General features: G+C 42.1%; 1 protein-coding gene across 5 annotated transcripts; it reads left to right on the top strand.

Moving 5' to 3' along the window:
- The first annotated feature begins 1143 nt into the window (after positions 1 to 1143).
- Positions 1144 to 19704, top strand: AMD1 (adenosylmethionine decarboxylase 1). 5 transcript variants are annotated; one of them, XM_083497903.1, is made up of 10 exons: positions 2115 to 2431; positions 4027 to 4151; positions 8495 to 8581; positions 10316 to 10442; positions 12569 to 12671; positions 13627 to 13669; positions 13770 to 13914; positions 15057 to 15149; positions 15246 to 15401; positions 17655 to 19704. In XM_083497903.1, coding segments are annotated over exons 2-10 (891 nt in total). In that variant the 5' UTR covers positions 2115 to 2431; positions 4027 to 4149; the 3' UTR covers positions 17790 to 19704. The 5 variants fall into 5 exon arrangements, with proteins under 5 accessions (XP_083354027.1, XP_083354028.1, XP_083354031.1 ...); XM_083497901.1 differs by lacking the exons at positions 2115 to 2431; positions 4027 to 4151 and adding an exon at positions 1144 to 1769; XM_083497902.1 differs by lacking the exons at positions 2115 to 2431; positions 4027 to 4151 and adding an exon at positions 1160 to 1769 and having other exon boundaries at positions 16432 to 19704.
- Positions 19705 to 19901: the final 197 nt, after the last annotated feature.

Here is a 19901-nt window from a genome sequence, read left to right on the forward strand (position 1 = left end):
CTAGGGCCTATGGATGCAAAACACACCCATGCAATAAAATCAACTGCATGCAAAAAAATGGCGCATATTTGCATTTTTCCTGGGAAGTGGGTCTGTAGCTTTCATCAGATTCTCAAGTGAGATGTGAACCCAAAAAAGGTTAAGGACCACTGTCACACAGCATAACTATGCTCTTCCAAGTCGTGTGCAGATTCATGGATTATTGTGCATTGAAAAGAACTTGAAGTTAAACATAAAACTGCAATCTTAAACATACTTACAGTACTAGGGAGTATGCACATTGAACACAGTAGGATATACCTAAATGGAAGCATGATCAGAGTGCATTGAATTATGTTGAATTATGCTTTGACTGACTGTGCAGTAATGCCCTTATATACTATTAAACTGGGGAAGATTTGCTTACTGTTGGTGGAATCCCAGTGGGTTTGGTATAAATACATCATTGTAAATAGCTGGTTAATCTGGTAGCCGAGGACAAAATCATTGAACAGCTGCTTCAGTGAACAAGGCGGTTTTCCATAGCTTTCCTGTTCCTGAGTTACAGGTGCAGTCCAGCCCTATGCATGTTTACTCAGAGATAATTCCCAGAGAGGTCAATAGTATATTTTATACACAAAGTTCTATATATTAGGCAACACCCTATACTTTCCGTTTGTCACAAATATATTGAGTCTTTCACACATTGCTGTTTTCCACCTGTAGCTTGTACTGAAAGAGCCATATTTCAGAAGGTCCCAGCAACATGCCCCAGGCACTCATGATTTAAGTGTAGTCCAAAATGCACATTAAAACAAATGTCAGCTTTCCAGTACCTTTATACCTTCTCTCCTGAACAGAACCCCAACCCCCGCTCTTCTAACCACAAACATATTTTCTGTTGCTACGCAGCTGTGTGCGGTTTCTTTGTATTCTTTCTGCAGCTATTCTCTCCCTCTTTCGCCCACTGGCTCCCGCGAGTGCCAGCCGGGGACGTTGCCTCCGTCCGCTTCGCCTTCGGGCGCACAGGCTAGAACCGTCAGTAGCACGGGGCGAGCCCGTGCCGCCTGACAGACATCTTGGAGCGCCCTATCGGTGAAGGAGATGGGCGGGACTAACCAGCAAGCACCCAATGGTGGCGCTGCGGAGGAAGGGACACGAATACCTGTGCGCATATAAAAGCTGCTGCGTGCTTCATTCCTCTTCGCTTCCACAGTATGGCCGGCGACATTAGCTAGCGCTCGCTCTGTGCTTTTCTCTGTAACAGGGGAACACACGGACTACAAGGAACCGAACCGCATCGCCTGCACGCCTGCCTACTCCGCACTTCTCTCCTTCCATCTCCCTCCTTCCCCTACCCCAAAGGACTGTGTAACAACCCGCCACCTTTCCCGCAACCGCTCTCTGGTATATATATCTATATATATATATATTTCTCTTATAGCCTAATATAAGATTACTACCCCGTCAAAGGTGAAACCTGTTTGGGACGGGCTGAGACCCGGTGAAGGCGCCGCGGCCCGGAACAGCAGCAGTACCAGCCTTGGCCGGTGTGTAGGTGAAGAGGAGGGCGGCGGCGGCAGCAGCAGCAGTTTGGTCGGGGGTGTCTGTCGTTTTAATTTCTGTGGTTGTTGGTTTTTGCGGAGTTGTCTCACCATGATGGAGGAGAACGGTGCACACTTCTTCGAAGGGACTGAGAAGCTACTGGAGGTGTGGTTCGCCTGGCAACAGCCCTCGCCGCAGGAGCCGCACCAAACCAATGGGTCCGGCGATCTCCGCACCATCCCCAGGTTAGTTGCTCGCGAGGGGAGAAGGAAGGGAGCCAGAGGGGCCGACCGGAGTGGTGGCGAAAAAGGGGAAGGTCCGCTCTGCTGGAGGGCGGCCGGGCGCGGGAGAGAAGCAACATGGATGGGTTAGTGGCGAGAGGGGAGGGGGGAGCGAACATGCCCGACTGGTGGCGCACATGCACTGGCAAGAGGACTGCCGCGATGCCGGCTCCGCTGGGCGGGAAGTGAACGAGGCTGATGGCCAGCAAAGGGGAAGGGCATGGCGGCTGCTCCATTCAGAGCGCAGCTCGATGTGTAGATGAGTGTGTGACGGGAAGGAGGGACAGTGCGGGGCTGGCCCGACGGAGAGGGAGGGATACGGCGGACATTGAAGTGACGCGTTGAGTTTCGCCGGCTTCTCTGGGCGTTGACGGGCGGAGGGGGGGCACGAGAACGAACAACCGCCAACCGCCACCAACGTCCCTCCTCGGCACGCGCGCGGGCCTGGCTTCCATGCACGGCCGTTGGCGGGCAGGCCTGCGTCCGAGTTCCAAGCAGGCCGCGCAGCCCTAGGAAAAAGTTGGCCGAGTGGAGGAACTTGGTGGTGGTGGGAAGATCCGGGGTGACCTTGCACGGGCGGAATGTGACCTTCCGCGCCGGCCCTTTTAAACGACCTTGCTAAAAAGGTGCCTTCGGGAGAGCTTCCGACTTCAGCTCAGCCCGCGTGGTTCCTCTCTTCCCCCGCCCCTGCTCTGAGGTAGCGCGGAGCGATGCCATCGCCGCGTGTAGTCGTTGCCGGCCGCCCTAGTAATGGTCGGGGCGGGCGGCGGTTGGCTGGGCCTTCGGGGAAGAGTGGGAGGCGCGTGAAACCTTAGCCGCGCGCGGGGCCACCGGCAAACCTGCTCTCCCGTGTATAAGCAGCGTCTACGCCTGAAACATATATTTTGTGTGCGAACTGGGCACTGCCCGCGGCTGAGAGCACGCAAGCTCCTCATAGGAGGGTAACGTGACGGCGGGACACGTGTCTAACGCCTCCGCCTCCGAACGCTGCACCGGCTGCCGCCGTTACCCCGGTCTCGCCCCGGCGGGAGGGCGAGCGAGCAGCCTTGCGTGTCTGTGTCGTCTCCGTTGGCGCCGTGGTTCCAACCTGGCCTCGATAATCTCGGACCAAATTCTGACGGAGCGGGCGCTTGGTTGCCTCTGTCAGCCCCAGAACTTGGCTATGTGGAAGAGTTAATCGAGTCTGTCAGCTACCTGTGAAATGACGCTTTTAGCGGGCCTTACTAAATGCTGCGGAGCGTTAGCCCTCGCACCGTCTTGTGTTCAGCTTTTGACTGGGGCAGGTCTTGTGTTCTGGGCCACATAGGGTCGTTCCGGCGAGGAGAGCAGTGGCTGGGGCGGCTCTTATTTGCGCGATTGGCTTTTCTCCTATTTGGGCACTGGGGCGGGGAGAGGCCCCTCCTATCTTTTGAAAAATGTGGCTGGAACCGAGATCACACGTGAGGCTTCTGGCTCTCGCCCCAGATGTGGTGGCCTCTCCTTCCCCATTGACAAGCTCAGTCCAATGAGATTGCAGTATCATTTTAAGGGCTGGGCCTGGGCCTGTCATCCAGTGGGCATTTCAGGAATGTGGAGGAAGCGCCAGCTCAGCCAACAGAGTAGTGGGGGGAAGGGCTGAGCCCTGCACAGCCTGAAATGTACATGTGCTTGCATCTTCCTTGCTTTGTGTGTGAAAGGGACAGTGCTCCCTTGACTAGTTTTTAGTAGAACTTTGAAACATTGGGCTTGTTAAGCATAGGAACCAGAGTGGGAATTAATGACTGACAAGGTTAACTTGCTGAAGCAAGACAGCGATAAGTGATGGGCAAGGGGGGCCCTGTTCAAATCAAGTCTTCTGGATAGCTCACACTTCTATAAACTGAGCTATTTGAGAATTCATAACACACCTGGACTCCTATGGCAAATTATCTACATTGTGGTTGCCAATCTTGTTTGTCAGTGGTATTAAAATACGTTTTGGCCCAACATTGGTGAAACAATTTTTTGTAGTTTTGGCTATTGCATTGAAACATTTAATCCTAAAACAAGTTAATATCCAATCTGATCAACATGTAGTCTAGAAACAAGTACCTGTAATATAGTTGAGGTTATGAAATTTCCTTTAAGACCTATACTTTTTAGGAGATTCTCTAAACCTGGTATGTTAAAAACAGATTTTTAAAAACAGTAGCTGTTGTAGTAATAATAATAATAATAATAAATTTTATTATTTATACCCCAGCCATCTGAGGTTTCACCTATAACTTGGATATAATAGTACTGGAAACAAATACAACTTCTTTCCTGTTTTATGGAAGTCTAGAGGAGCAGGTGTGTGCCCCTCATAAAGAGGCATAAATGAAAAATGTAAGCACCTACCCATGCATATGAGCATTTCAAGTGTATCCCTTTTGTATATGAAACACCCCAAAGCTAGGACAGAATTGGCAGCATGCAAATTTCTTAATAAACACATTACATCCATCTCCCCCTTGTTTGCAGTGTGTTACCAGTTGGCCTGAAATCTAAGACCATGGCAAGTTTCAGAAGTCAAGAATACTAGTACAGAAACTTAAGTTAAATCAAGCCAACCAATATCTACACATATACCTTAAAATTTCACATAGTTAACGGGCAGGGGCTGTTGTGGATCACTAGTGAAGTTTATGTGTACTATGATTCCTGCATTGCAGGGGGTTGGACTAGATGATCCTTTGCGTCCCTTCCAACTTAAAATTCTGTACTACAGTGGTACCTTGGTTTAAGAACAGCCCTGTTTATGAACTATTTGGTATACAAACCGGAAGTAGTGTTTCGGTTAGCGAACTTTAGCTCGGTCTAGGAATGGAAGCCAAATGGTGGAAGGGCACCGGCGGCGGGAGGCCTCATTAGGGATTGCGCACCTCAGTCTAAACATAACCAAAATGATCCTCTTTTAAAGCTGTCCTAAGTTAGTGGTCATCACTACATCTTATGATAGGAAATCCCATAATTTAACTCTCTACAATGTAAAGTACTTCATTTTGTCTGTCCAGGATCTCTTGATAGTTCTTTGAACTGGCTTTGATTTTAAGGGAGTGGGAAGGTTGATGTACAGTAGCAGCCATCTTGAAACAGTTTTTTTGCTTGAACAAGCTCAAAGTACACCCTAAGCCACCCCCAACCTCTCTCACCACAAGTAAATAGTAAGAGAACCCATACAAGTAACACGGACACATTCCCCCCCCCCCACTAAGTAGAATAATAGAAGCATAACCACCTGACCCCACCCCACTCGCCATTCCCCCTCCTCTTCTTCACCCTTTCTTTCTTCTTCTTCTTCTTCCTAATTGTTTTAAACCAATTCATGAACCCAAAACTTGTACATTGACCACTTATAATGAAATATATGTTGTAGATATTTTTCCACATTTATTATGCTATTTTGACATGACATGAGAAAACTTGGTATACTTGTTTGTATAACATTATTCTTGTTTATAAAACCCACAAAGATAAATAAATAAATAAATAAATTAAATAAAAGTGCAAAGTACAAGGCAGCAGAGCAGGATGGACTTAAATCTGTTGCCCCTCTTCTGCACTTGTTTTGTGGAGGAGGAAGCATCACATTTTGCTTGATGCTGATATAGAGCAGATAATGTTGATGGCAGGGAGCAGAACCTGTAGTCACCACTTACTTGTCTGGAGCCTGGAGAAGGCAACTGGCTGTGTCTTGGAGCGTTTTGGAAAGCAGCAAGGCTTCTCACTGTTTCCTGAGTCTTCACTTCCTCAGTTGGTGTGAGGGGGATTTGTGCCTGCAGTTACGCAAAGCTAGAGGTACAGTGGTGCCTGGAGTTACAAACACTTCAGGTTATACATGCTTGAGGTTACGGACTCCACTAACCCAGAAATAGTACCTCGGGTTAAGAAATTGCGCAGCAGAAAGAAATTGCGCAGCAGCGGGAGGCCCCATTAGCTAAAGTGGTACCTCAGGTTAAGAACAGTTCAGGTTAAGAATGGACCTCCAGAACGAATTAAATTCTTAACCTGAGGTACCACTGTATTCCCAACTGCCTGGGAGGTTAGTGTGATATCACAGACAAGACCCATCCTGCAGCTTTGTTGGTCAACCACCAATAAGTTGTGGACCCCTGAACATTATGGTTCTGATGCAGTCAAAGTTGTTAAAAAGTGTGAGCCACTGACTGCTGCTTCTTATGGGTGGGTCATTAATGCAAAGAAGGAACAGAGAGATTGCATTATGAAGGAAGGAAGTGCACCAGCATGTGCAATGTGGTCCTCACTAGCATACAGTTCTCTCAATTCCACCTCCTTACTAAGCAAGAAATATGGCGACCCCTCATCCTATTGCTTCTTCTGTAACTCCAATGGAGCAGCATGTTTTTTCCCCCAGCATAGCATTCCCTTCCTTTAGAGCTATTCATGAGAAAACTGTCCAAAGGAAAGCAGAGCAATGCATTTGGACCAGTTTGACTGCAGGAGTTGCCAGGAGGTGTACAAGACATCTTATGAGGACTCCTTAGATTTTTCTTGTCCCATAGATGTTTTGCAAGGCAGCAGGTGCAGATTTTTCCTCAGGTTTTAGTCCCAGAGCCTTTTTCATGGATGAGAATAGCTGCAAGGCAGTGGAGGTTTAGGATCAGTTTCCTTTCTCCAGATCTTATTTAGTAAATGCTGAGCAAATAAACAGAACTTAAGCTTACTATCTGCCAAGGCATATGTTGGAAGCCAATAAGTCAATGGAACTGATTCCAAAGTGTTATTGGGATATAGAATGAGACATCTCATAGAACTCAAAAGTTCTGTGTAAGACAAGAAAATAAAAAGGCTTTCCCCTCAAACATGGCTATTCAGAATCTGCTTAGTATGGACAAAGGTTTGTTACATTAAATCGAAACCTGATTCTTACTGAAAAAATTAGTACAATCGCTCAGGTAAAAGTAAATCCCTTTCATAATTGTGATCTAAAACACTACCAGTCTATGAATAGTAAGAAAACTGGTAAGGCTAAAAAGATGTCATTTGTTCTAAATACTGCAGTAGCAAACATGCTAGTAACTGGAAGCCAAATGCTTGTCCAAACATTCTGATATAAAAAACTAAGCCTATCATGCTAGAGGCAGCTATGACTTAGTTATGTTGGTTATGTGCACATTTGATGGTGCTTCAGTATTTTTATGGTACTCCCATTAAGTTATCCTAAGGGTAGGGTTGCCAAACTCTTTGGGACTGGGCACACATTTGCAAACTGGAGAAACTCATTGGTACGCCACCATCTGCTACATATATTTCTACAACAGTGGTGTATATCTGACCACTACATCATGTTAATTACAGCTACTTTTATTGACACTATTTTATTTTGCTTTTGCATCTCTTCATTGTACTGTATACCCTTTGCATGCATTCTGTTTTACTTTTAGAGGGAATGACATTCAGCCATGACAATAATTAAGGGAATATTGGAATTGGTGCACTGGACAGTTGTCATATTACTTGTGTTTCTGCTTCACTCTGCCTTGGCACATCCCCACCCACCCCCCCGCCAAAAAAGCAAGCAAAAATAAATGTCCATGATTGATAGTTAATAAGCAGACATTAGTAGTTTATTTTCTTCTAGTGCAAAAGAAATACCTATGTTTGGTAGGTAGAGGTGTACATATTTGTATATGAGAAATAATCACTTTAATTATTTTACATAGAAAAATCTCATTTTAACTCAAATGTACCTAAGAAAGGCACTTACTCAGTTCAGAGATCTCTAGGGAAAACATTAATATTAACCTAGTGGTTGTTCAAGGAAATAATTAAAAATATATTTAAGAAGCACCTTTAAAATAAATTTTAAAATGAGCCTTTAAAAGCAATTTATTTAGCCACCATGCCAAAACTTCCATTTGGTAACACTTTTGTCTAATTTTTGAGACAATTTTTCATACTTCCAGTTTGTGACAAACCTCATAACTGAATGAGACTCTGTTTTAGCTCTTTCTGTGTTCTATGGTGTTCTGTCTATGGTGATGTTTTCCAGGTTTGCAAAATGTTTTCAATGTGCTATGAAGAATGGCTTGGACTATAAAGCCTTGAAAGATGCACTTGTGTTAACCAGATGGCAGTGGCAGAAAGCCTGTGGTCCTTCAGATGTTGCATTCCAACTTGCATGAGCCTCAACCAACATGGCCAGTGGTCAGGGATAGTTGAACAACATCTGGAGGGCAACAGGTTCCTCATCCATGCCATATAGTGTCACATTGCAGTGTGTGAGGCCATAGCCAGGCCAGAAACAGGCTCCTATGCTGAAACTTCAAGCTTTATTCTGCTTTTGCAGCATTCCTATATTCTAATTCTAAAAGCATGTGATGGCTTGTAAGTGGTAATACTCAGATACCAGTAGCTTTGATTGCCCAAATACTAAAATTCACACAAAAAAATGTTTCACAAAAGAAAAAATGTTTTGCATCATGTTGAATTGCAATCTACTATTACTCTTACATCTATGGCTTACATCTAAGCCATGCTGAGGCTGGTCATTATGTTACTACTCATGTAGTTAAGAATCTCCAAACCACTTAGGAAGGAAAATAAGGCATTGGACACTACAGCTATGGACTTGTTTGTACTACCCATTTATGACTTGAAATAGTAATGTTGTAGTCATATTGGATTTCTGCTTGAATTAAAATTTTAAACTTTATTCTCCCTAACAGGTTTGAGTGGGACAAACTTTTGGAGAATGTGCATTGTTTGATCATAAGTGTGACAAAAACTGACAAGCAGGAAGCTTATGTACTCAGGTAAGCTCACAAAGGTTAAACATAGCTTTTTAGAAACAATCTTATCACTAAGGTTCAAAGTTATGTATTTGCTTGATAGGTTTGTTGGCTTTACTAGTCAGGTAAGATCTTGGTGGTCCAGTAGAAAACTCAATGAAAACATGAATTTGTGTGCTGTGGTTGTAAATGAGGGAAAAGTCAGTGTTGAGAAATATACTTACTATTTCCAGTCTGTGTACCCACTTATATAGTGTTTTATGCAGTTCTGATCACCACAGCTTTTTTTTTATAAAAAGAAACCCTTTATAGTATACTCTGCTCTGCTGATTGTAGCCATCCCTGTACACATGGAGGAAGCTGGAGGCAACCCTCTGCCATCACTTCCAAATCTAAATGCTTGCTTGAAAAAACAAGCACCAACTCAACTGCAGCTACCCAAATGGCCTCCAATTGGTACAGGTTGATAAAATTATGCTGTGTTTTGGGCTGCATATGTACTGTGGTATAAACATTGTGATAGTCTTTTATTGCCACCCCTTGGCTACAGATAGGGTAGAGTTGCTTGGATACTCAGGGGAGGGGCACCCTAGAACAGCCCCGTTATGAGTTTTGTTGGAGTGTGTAGCTGTGGAGAAAAGGAGCCTATCCAACTCCCTTTTTGTTACATTTTCATGCTATACTTACACTGTATGAGAAGTTCATCCAAACATTCTGAGGCTAAGTGCAGTATTGTGGTGGAAGTTAAGTCAAGAATACTGACTTGACCAAAGTCTGATCATTACCTTTGTAGTCAAGTTGAGATTTGGATCTGGTCCCAACACTGAAGCCTCTTTACCATGCAGGTTTTCACCAATACAGAAGTCTTAAACTGTTTTGGCATAGTTACTCATTTCATTGTAAGGGATGGCAAACTAGATGAGATGTTGGAAGATTGTGAGTGGATTGTCTGTGGTGTTCTTTCTAAGAGGAAAATGCAGAGGAAAGTCAGATCAGAATGGCAATACTACAGTGGGTGGTAATCCTTTTCAACATGCTTCAAATACAGTATTTCAGAATTAAATATTTTCCCTTTGAAACTAATATCTGTCTGATGGTGGAAAACATATTTGCACTTTTTTTTCACCCTGTGGGGCCACTTGCAGTTGTGGAAGGGGTGATCTTAAGTTGGGAAATGGTATTGGGTAGGGGAAAGTCCTCCTTCCCCCAGCAGTGCAGCCCTGATCAGTTGGCTCTGTCTCCCTGCTCTTGGCAAAAAACGTTTGCTGTCATTTGTGAGAGATGTGATCATGTCTCTTCACATGGTATGAACCCATAGAACGTTTTGTGGTTGCTGTTCAGGAGAAAATTGGTGCTACTGTTTAATATTCTATATGTCTACTTCATCAGACATTAGTAGCTGTGTTTAAGATGGTATATAATGCTGTCATTGTATTCCTTCCCTGTATTTTAAGACCTCCACAAATCTGCATATTGAGGACATAGGCCTTTACTCAGCACTGTTAGAAGCTCCCTTCTCTCCAACAGCGAGAGGAGCAATTTGTCAGGCAAAAGTACTGTAGGAGAGCTGTTGGCTTCTGCCTGATCCAAAGCCCATTGTGGAATGATATGCCCCCATCCAATCCTTAGGGAACATTCCCAGGGATGTTTCCTAAGAACAGCTTTGAGTGAACCAACTCTGTTGGCAAATAAATTTTGAGTTTCCCAAAACTACCCAGGTATGAAATGTAACACTACCAATTGTATTTTGTTTTTCAGTGAGAGTAGCATGTTTGTCTCCAAGAGACGTTTCATTTTGAAGACATGTGGTACCACCCTCTTACTGCAGGCACTGGTTCCCCTGTTAGAGCTTGCTAGAGAGTACTGTGGGTTTGACTCGATTCAGGTAAGATACCCAGAATCTCATCCTTACGTTATAGCTGCACTGAAAGGTATATTTTCTTAAGCGGTGGTGGTTTACATATTTAAGGAAGAGAAGTGTAGAGTTCTAGACTTTGTTTCAGCGTCGTTTCTATGTTTAAAGCTTCAGCAGACATCTTATAAGAAATACATTGATTCCTGGATCCTGCACAAGAATATTCTTCAACATCTCTCACAAACAAATACCAGCAGGATGGCAACCCATATTGCCTTTACACATGCATGTTCTATAAAATAACATTGCCTGTGTTTTTATGTACAAGCAGAAAAAGCTGTGGGAGAGCCAGGCCAACACTAAGGTCAAATTCACCTTCTGGTCAAATGCACGACAAAAAGTTGTTCTGGTTTGGTCAAAGATGGTGCATGATGTTCTTATCCATCAGTATACCATATGGATGCCCTGTAATGTACCCTTCAGTTAAACATGGCTTGCTGGAACGTGCACAGTTCACAACTGTACAACAGATCTATTCTACCCAGTCCCTTGCTTCAAAAGTTAACTTTACTTCTGTGTGATCTTAATCTACAAGTTCTACTAAGGTTCCTGAGCACTATTGTCTGCATGGCCTCTTTTAAAGACCATTTAAGCAGTTGGAAATAATGCACTCATGAAAGTATTTTTCTGTATTTACAAGAAGAATAGTGTGTGGCACAATATCGCCCTGTTGTATGGCCTAGCTAGTGTTTTGATTGCATGAAAGTCTGCATGAAAACTAAAACAGCTAAAGTGCTTTGTCAGAGAGGCTGAGCTACAAGCACACACAGATACTATAAAATAGAGAGTGGCTATGGTTAGTATTATGAGGCAACTGTTGGAAGTGCAGGTAACTTGACTGTTCTTCCTGTTGTCAGGGCCATTTTGGAAAGCTTTTACATTTATTTTCCCCACTCACTGAGGCAAATCTTTTAAACCAGCTTTTTACCCAAGCCACCGTAATGAATACTACATGTAATATGTTTCCTTATCCTTACCCTATCCCTGCCTGGCACTGGGCCTTGAATTGTAGTCGCAGCATGTAAAGAGCACTCTAGGGAGAGGCCCTAGAAACACTCCTCCTGACATCCTGATGGTCATTCTCTCTCACTGCACCTTGGAAATTGGCAAGCATATTGGTAGTGCTTTCCAAAATAATCACTTTGTTAATGTACACATCAAAGTGCACTGTAACATACAAAAGCTATTTCAATTTATATGTGCTTATGGGATCTCTGAATAGCACTAATCCACATTAAGAGGAAGCAATACATATTAAGATAGTGTTCTTGGCTATCAAATCAATTCATTGTATCTTGTTTGGGGTAGACATTTGTGTAAGCCTAGGATTTCCAAGCTGCATAATAGTAAAGTAGATTGATGGTGTATCAAAGCAGCAAAACCAAATGTTGGTAGCTAAACAGGTAAAACTTTGAAAGGCATTGGTGGGCTACTGAAATTAATACCCAATACTGACAATCAAGGTCATGGCTTCTGTGAGCCCTTATCATTGGACTCTCCTTTATTTGACTCAGTGAAGGGAATAGCTTGGTGTAACAAAAGTGTTACCAGTTCTTCTGGTGACCCCCAACCCCTGCATTACAGTGGTGCCTCGCAAGACGAAAAGAATTCGTTCCGCGAGTCTTTTCGTCTTGCGATGTTTTTCGTCTTGCGAAGCACGGTCCATCGCAACTGCGCCTCTTCAAGCGGCTTTTAAAAAAAGCGCAAGACATTTTCGTCTTGCGAAGCAAGCCCATAGGGAAATTCGTCTAGCAAAGCAACGCAAAAACGGAAAACCCTTTCGTCTAGCGAGTTTTTTGTCTTGTGAGGCATTCGTCTTGCGGGGCACCACTGTATCTATATGCAGTTGCCAACCTGTATTTTAAAGACACCACTTAAAATATTTCTAGATCATTCTTATGTATTATATGTGACAAAACTGATGTCATGTTTTGTTTTTGCAGAGTAGTGCATTCATCTTTGAGTTGACAATAGATTAAATTATAGACAAGAAGGAAAGGCCTGAGCAGAAGCATGTGTTTAAATAATTTCCTTTTGATCCTACTGGAACTTTTAAGAAAAGCTGCATATTTAATTTCACCCCTCTTATTCTTTAGAGCTTCTTTTATTCACGCAAGAATTTCATGAAGCCTTCCCATCAAGAGTACCCACATAGGAATTTCCAGGAAGAAGTAGAGTTCCTTAATGAAATATTTCCAAGTAAGTGAATGTGTATTTTGAATGGGATGCTTGTAAATAACAAACAACTGTCCAAGAGGCTTATGCGCAGTGGGTTGTTGAAACTAGCATGTAAACCAATATAAAATCATTATCATACTAAAAATGCAGCTTTGCCTTGATTAGAAGTGATAGTCTGAGTTGACAAAAGATGTCAAGAACTGACTCTTACATTATCTACTCTTATGTAGACTTTCACACCTAGTCAGAATTATGGCATGATAAATGTAATGGGTTTATACAGTGCACACAGTTTGATGGATGTCCGATATTTTTATGTGGGTGATATGGGTGATAATACCCCCTTGTCTTCTGTTGACCATAAGTTCAGAAAAGGGTAAAAAGAAAACAGTTGCATGGACAAAGAGCTATGTAGTTCTAGCAAATCTAGTAGATTGCTTGACAGTGAGGCATGGCTGTGTCTCTTTTGCAATAACATGGACAACCAATGCCTATAATAAGTAGTCAGAGCTTAGGAGCTCTGTAAGAAAAGCACAGCGACAAATCTCCAGTGCCAACTAGTAATATACTAATACTTTTTTTTTTGCTGCAAGCCAGTGATGTGGGGTTTCATGCATGCATTGGAAAAAATTTTGATGCCACAGAGTGATCTAATTTAGCATGTTTATTTTAATAAATGAAATAAAAACATTGAAACGGTCAGTCTTGCCTAATACTGGAATAGGCATCCTTTTTGTTGTTGTTAATAATGAACTTACAAAATGGAAATATTTACAGAGGTTGGGGAATCAGTTTGCAGTACTAGTTTTCTCCCCACATCAGTGCTACAAACTGATGTATGGTGTGAATTACTCTCATGATGTTATGGAGACACTAGTTAGACAATGGAATTAATTTTTAGCTGTACTAAAGATTACGTTTCAAAACGTAGTCCTTGTTTCTAAGCTCTATTCCTGGTCTTGTTTGCTTTTTACAGATGGAGCAGCTTATTGCATGGGTCGTATGAACTCTGACTGCTGGTAGGTTTACTTTGAATTATTATTTTAATCTTGAGCAGTACAAATTTGACTTTTATGTGCTATATATTATCTTCTCTGATTCTCTACCCCCTGTAAACAGGTACTTGTACACTCTGGATTTTCCAGAGAGTCGGGTCATCAATCAGCCAGATCAAACACTGGAAATTCTGATGAGCGAGCTCGATCCAGTAGTTATGGACCAGTTCTACATGAAAGATGGTGTTACTGCAAATGATGTCACTCGTGTAAGTGTGGATTGTCTACTGTGAAGGAGAATGTAATAATAATAGGGGTTGCTCGTGCGTAAGTTGCCGCCACTCCTGGCTAGGTTGCCTGGTTAAACCTTTTCTATCTGGACAGCCCTTCACTTCGTGGCTGTTTCAGTTGCTAGCAGAAACCGTCAGTGGGCATTTCTTAAACCTTTTCCAGCATAAAAGCTGTTTGACGCTAAGTCTCCTCCTACTCTCCCTGCGCGGAAGTCTTCTGTGCAGGGAGGGTGTGGGTAGCAGAGGACCCGTGCTCTCCTCGCTGGTCTCCGGCGAGGAGTCCTGGAGCCCTCTCGCCGATTCCCCCATCTGCCCCCCTTTATCCCCGGTGTTACGCTGATTTCCTTCCCCAGCTGATGAGCTGCCTCTCTCCCTGCTGGGCCCTTCTCCAGCATCACTTGGGAGCCTTGCCTCCGCTTCTGGCTCCGATGTCAGTTCCCTGACAGAGAAGAACAGAGACTAATACAGTTCCTAATATGTAGGACTTTTGTCTTCACCAGCCCCTCACTTGTAAAGTTGTTAGGCAAATCCTTTCCTGATTGCCAGCAATTTGTCTGTAAAATAGGAATAATACTCAAAAGGTTTTAAATGCAGGGAGTAGAAAAGTTTCCCCACAATTAAAACATGCTATGCAAGCTTTTAGTGTTAACTAAATTTAAGCACAAGTTATCGTAGTCACTATAAGAAACATTGACTTCTTTTAGGGTTGCCTAGTCAACAATAAAACATTCACTACATCTCTCATCCATATCTCAATGAAGATACCATTTGATCAGCTTAAAACACACATGGTGAAATGTATGCACCTGGAATAGTATTCTCAGCTACTTAACTGGCTTCTCTAGTTAAAACTAGTAAGGTGAATTAACAGCCAGACATCTAAAGCCTTGAACTTATTTGAGAGAGGAAGAGAGGAATCATGGGTGAAAAGAACTGATTCATCAGACGTACATTAATCAGTTGAAGCAGTAGTCTACACTGAAGATTAAATATGAGCACACATTTTAAGACTTTATGTTTATATGATTACTTTTAATTTATCTTTTTAATTTTTATGTACACTGCTTAGAAATGTCAGCTACATAAATAGCTTAAATAAACAAACACTTTCTTGGCTTTAGGTGAGTGGAATTCGTGACCTGATAACAGGTTCTGTCATTGATGCTACAATGTTCAATCCTTGTGGATATTCAATGAATGGGATGAAAACAGATGTGAGTGCCATATTTTTTTATTCTTTGCAATGATAATTCACTTATTAACTGTTGCCATGTTGAGATTTCTAACTTGGTTCCTTTATTTTCTTCTAGGGAACTTATTGGACTATTCACATCACTCCAGAACCAGAGTTCTCATACGTTAGTTTTGAAACCAACATAAGTCAGACATCCTATGATGACTTAATTAGGAAGGTCATAGACATTTTTAAGCCAGGAAAATTTGTGACAACCCTCTTTGTTAATCAGGTACAAACATTTGTATTACTTTCAGTAGGCTAGTTTTGGCAGCCAGATAATCCCAAATGATCCAGCTATCCACAAGCATTACAGAAGTAATTGTATTTGTAATACAGAAAATGTTTACCTAGTCAGTCAATTACAGCAAAACCAGTTTTGTGGCATCTTACAGCATTTTATTTTTATTATTGCATAAACCATAATAAATTGGAAATGCCATAAATAGCACATAAAAGGCTACTTCCACACAATCAACTTTACCGTTTCCACTACCATTGCCATTCAGTGTTCCCGTCCCCCAATGGCCAGTTTTTGCATCTTTGTTTAGTTTCTTCAGAAAACACAAATACACTGATTTAAAAAGAAAGAAAGAAATGAATAACAGGTGTGTTCCGGCTGCAAAAAGGAGACAAAATATGGTTTTGTAATGTTGATGGTCAAGAGAAACAGGACAGGAGCTACTTTAAACCACACCAAATGTTAGAGGACCCTAACTGATTTGAAGGCTATAATCCAAAGCATGTTTTCCAGATTCAAATTGAACTTATAAGTAGTAAACATTCATGCTTTTGCAGAGAGAACTGTAGATTTTTATGGGGCCACCACTTGATTGCAGAAGAGGAAGGCCTTGAGTGTTTCAGTGTCCTCCTGTGAAAAAGAACTATAGACTGAACAGTGTATTGTGATCTAAAGCTGACATGTCCAACGCCTCAATCACGATCGACGGGTAGATTGCTGGATGGATTTTGGTCAATTGCACTATGGCCAGGCAGCCTTTGCTACTTCTTCGCAGCAAGGGCTCTGCTGTGGGAGGGAGCGAGCTGCACCTCTGCTTTTGCCGTACCGTGAGCTCCGGAGCACATGTCTCTTGCTTTGCTCTGCTAAGGAAGCTGCTCTCGGCTGGGTGCCACTCGTGCGATGGGGAGAGGGTGCAGCGGTCCCCCTTGGGAGCAAAGGAAAGTGGGGCGTGGGGGTGCCGATATTTCGCGTTCAGGACGAGGCTGGATAAAAGGAGAGCGCCTTTCCTTCCTCCATACAGAGCGGCCTGTGGCTTAATCAGCTGTAGTCTCCGTTTGGGCAATACATGGAAGAAGGCGATGGAATCAACCGTGAATCCGTGCTAAGGAAAGAAGGGGTGTTTTTCTGGCCGCCAACAACGCCTTACCCCTCGCCCCTAAAGCGAAGAAGTTGAAGAATGAAATGGGAGTGTGTGGTAGATCACTGCCCGTTTTATTTACTGGATAGTTGGACATGCCTGATCTAAGGGAAAGGATAGGGGAAGTAAGATATTCTTCAAGCAAGCCTTTGAAGACTAAACAATACAATACATTTTACTGGATTCCATTTTCATTTGTGTTATGCAAATAGTCTAGAATAAAAGATCCAATCATAGAAGATTTAGCACATCAAGATAAACTAAGAGATAAAATTCTGTAATGAACTAGCCATTCCTAGTTTCAGTAGATCCCTAGTCCTAAATATCATCTACATAGGAATTCCAACTTAATATATTTACATTAATTTGCTTACTAATTCATTAGTTGCAAGTAAATCATTCCCTTTATAACTTGCCTCATCTTCCTGCTTTTGTGCATAATAAATCTCTTTGGAGTTACAACAGCCAAGGGATTGTAAAATGTCTGCCCCCTTCAAACTCATGCGCACACATTTTCTCTGTACTTACAATAAATTATGCCTACTCAAAAGGTGTGTCATGTCACCCAACTCTTAAATGGAGCTCTGGCCCATTATGCCATAATTTATTTTTTAAGGTGGCACAAGGCTCTTGGTGAAGGGACGCGGGTGGCGCTGTGGGTTAAACCACAGAGCCTAGGACTTGCCAATCAGAAGGTCGGCGGTTCAAATCCCCGCAATGGGGTGAGCTCCCGTTGCTCGGTTCCAGCTCCTGCCAACCTAGCAGTTTGAAAGCACGTCAAAGTGCAAGTAGATAAATAGGTACCGCTCCGGCGGAAAGGTAAATGGCGTTTCCGTGCGCTCCTCTGGTTCGCCAGAAGTGTTTTAGTCATGCTGGCCACATGACCCGGAAGCTGTAAGTCGGCTCCCTTGGCCAATAAAGCGAGATGAGTGCCACAACCCCAGAGTCGGTCACGACTGGACCTAATGGTCAGGGGTCCCTTTATCTTTACCTAAGGCTCTTGGTTACAACAGACAAACGTGGTTACCCCTCTTAATTTGTTAGTATTGAATATTCTACCATCAAGATTCGTGTATCTGAAGAATATCTTTTTCTTTTTCTATTAGAGTTCAAAATGTCGCACAGTGTTTTCTTCAGCCCAGAAGATTGAAGGTTTTAAGCGCCTAGATCGCCAGATTGCTCAGTTTAATGACTACAACTTCGTGTTTACCAGTTTTGCCAAGAATAAACAGCAGAGTTGATTAAGAGAAATGAAGAAAAAGCGCAAAAAGATACCCAATAGAGGAGGTGGTGGTTGCTTTCTAGTTAATGATACAAGGGGCCATATTTTTCATATCCACCTCGTAGTTGCAGAAAGCCCTAAATGTAATCATAGTATAATTTTCAATTGTATGCATTATTATATCAAAAAATTAGATATATTGCATGAATACTCTCTACTGTGTTTAGGTATTCTATTTCACTTTTGCTGTGAAATTGAAATGCATGTAGAAAAATGTTACTGTATGAGACTCTACAGCATTTGTAAAAATTCCAATAGGATTACATGCAGTATAGTTTTTCTCAACGTATCACCAAAAATTCCCCACAGACAAGGATTTCGTCCTCATTAGGATTTCCCATGGACCTACTTATCTGAAACAATTAGTTGTTGCCTAACTTTTTTCATATGTATGCTGTAACTTAAAATTTTAAAAATCTTGAATTTGAGCAATTTCTAATTGACATTTATTTTGTAACTCTTTGATGGCAGATTCAAACTTTTTGCAGTTTTGAAATATTGAGACTGGTAGAACAAGACTACTTACACATGGTGGACTACTTCACTTTTTAAAATTTGAGGCTAGTATAAAAAATTATCACTAGGTCTGTGTATATTTTCACAACCAGTTGAAACAATATACTGGGGTTTAACGCACTAGCTTTTTACTTCTGGAAACTTAATTGCTCATTGGTCATTTTATTTTGATCAACTTTTTTCAGTTTCGGCCAAGACCATTTCTGTTCTGTGTTGGTCTTTTGTTCAAAGGCAACACATAGCAACTGGTGAAAATTGTTGAACATCCGTGTAAGGGTACTTACACAATTGTGACAATATAGACTAAGCTGACTCTAGGCATTTGACAAGCTTCAAATAGTTGCAGCGTTGAGGAATCTAATTGGTTTGGAGCTTGGTACTTACTGGTAACTTGGCAGGGACATCTAATGGAATGTGATTCAAACTACTGCACAAAATGGTTAGTTACCATTTACTGTGAAATAAGGTGGCTCTATTGTTGCATATTCAAACACCACAAATCCTTCCACACTGTGACTGACGTCCTGTGACAGCATTGTGCATGTGATATTTAAGCTGAACTTAATAATATTGTGACTTCATCTGTGTTTCTTAATTAACGTGTGGTTCCTTTTTACAAGATGTGGAAGGCACTGAGTGATTTGGCTGCAGGAGGCAAAATATGAGGAGCCTAGACAGTCAAGTACAACACTTTATGCACAACTTTTAATAACAATTTAGGCATGGAAATACCACTTCATGGATATAAACTTCAAGCTTCTGAGACAGTATATTCAAGTAACCTTGGAAATACTGTGGGATTTCAGCTGTTGAGACCAGGAAGTCTGTTACAAATTTGACACTCATCTTTGCTATGTTTTTGATTCTCTGAATATGACAATATTTTGTTCCTTCTGTATTTATAAATGAAACACTTTTTTAGTGTTTCTAGGCTACTAAATCTGCTTGGTTGGATATCAAGCAGTTGAACACCTTTTTATTTTTAAGTAGATTTGTTTTCTACCAAAATTACCAATTTTGCTTATAAGTAGCACCTAACAGTTTAGGGTGCTTTAGATTTTGAGGACCAATTTTTCAAATGGTTTTTGTTCTTGAAAGAGTGCCTCAAGTTGACTTGAGGTCTGCTAGACTGAAGTTCCCTTCAATAATACTGAAAATGCAGATTCAGGTAAAAAGCCTTGGATAGAAAGAAAGCAGCTGAATTGGGTATTTTTAAACACTAGGGCAAACAATGGAGGGGGTGATGTTTGGTGTTAAATCTTCTCTCTTGTGGTGTTAGACATGGATCATTAAAATGTACAAAAATATATCTGTACCTGAAATTGTAATGCTTCAATAAAAGTTTGCTTTCTAAGCTCTTTCAATGAGTGAATGTTGTTTACCCTGACTTAGATCATTCTATTTTGAATTCATACATGGCAACTTCAAGCCTTGACCTGGTTAAGTTCTTGTCTACCTCCAGACAGCCCCTTGTATGCTAATAACTGTGATGGGGAATCAAATGTCAGGGTGACCCAGGAGGTTTAAGCCTATTGGAAGCACTAATCCTGCTAAT

This window comes from Podarcis liolepis (assembly GCF_965112155.1).
Source record: "Podarcis liolepis genome assembly, chromosome: 3".
Taxonomy (NCBI): Eukaryota; Metazoa; Chordata; class Lepidosauria; order Squamata; family Lacertidae; genus Podarcis; species Podarcis liolepis.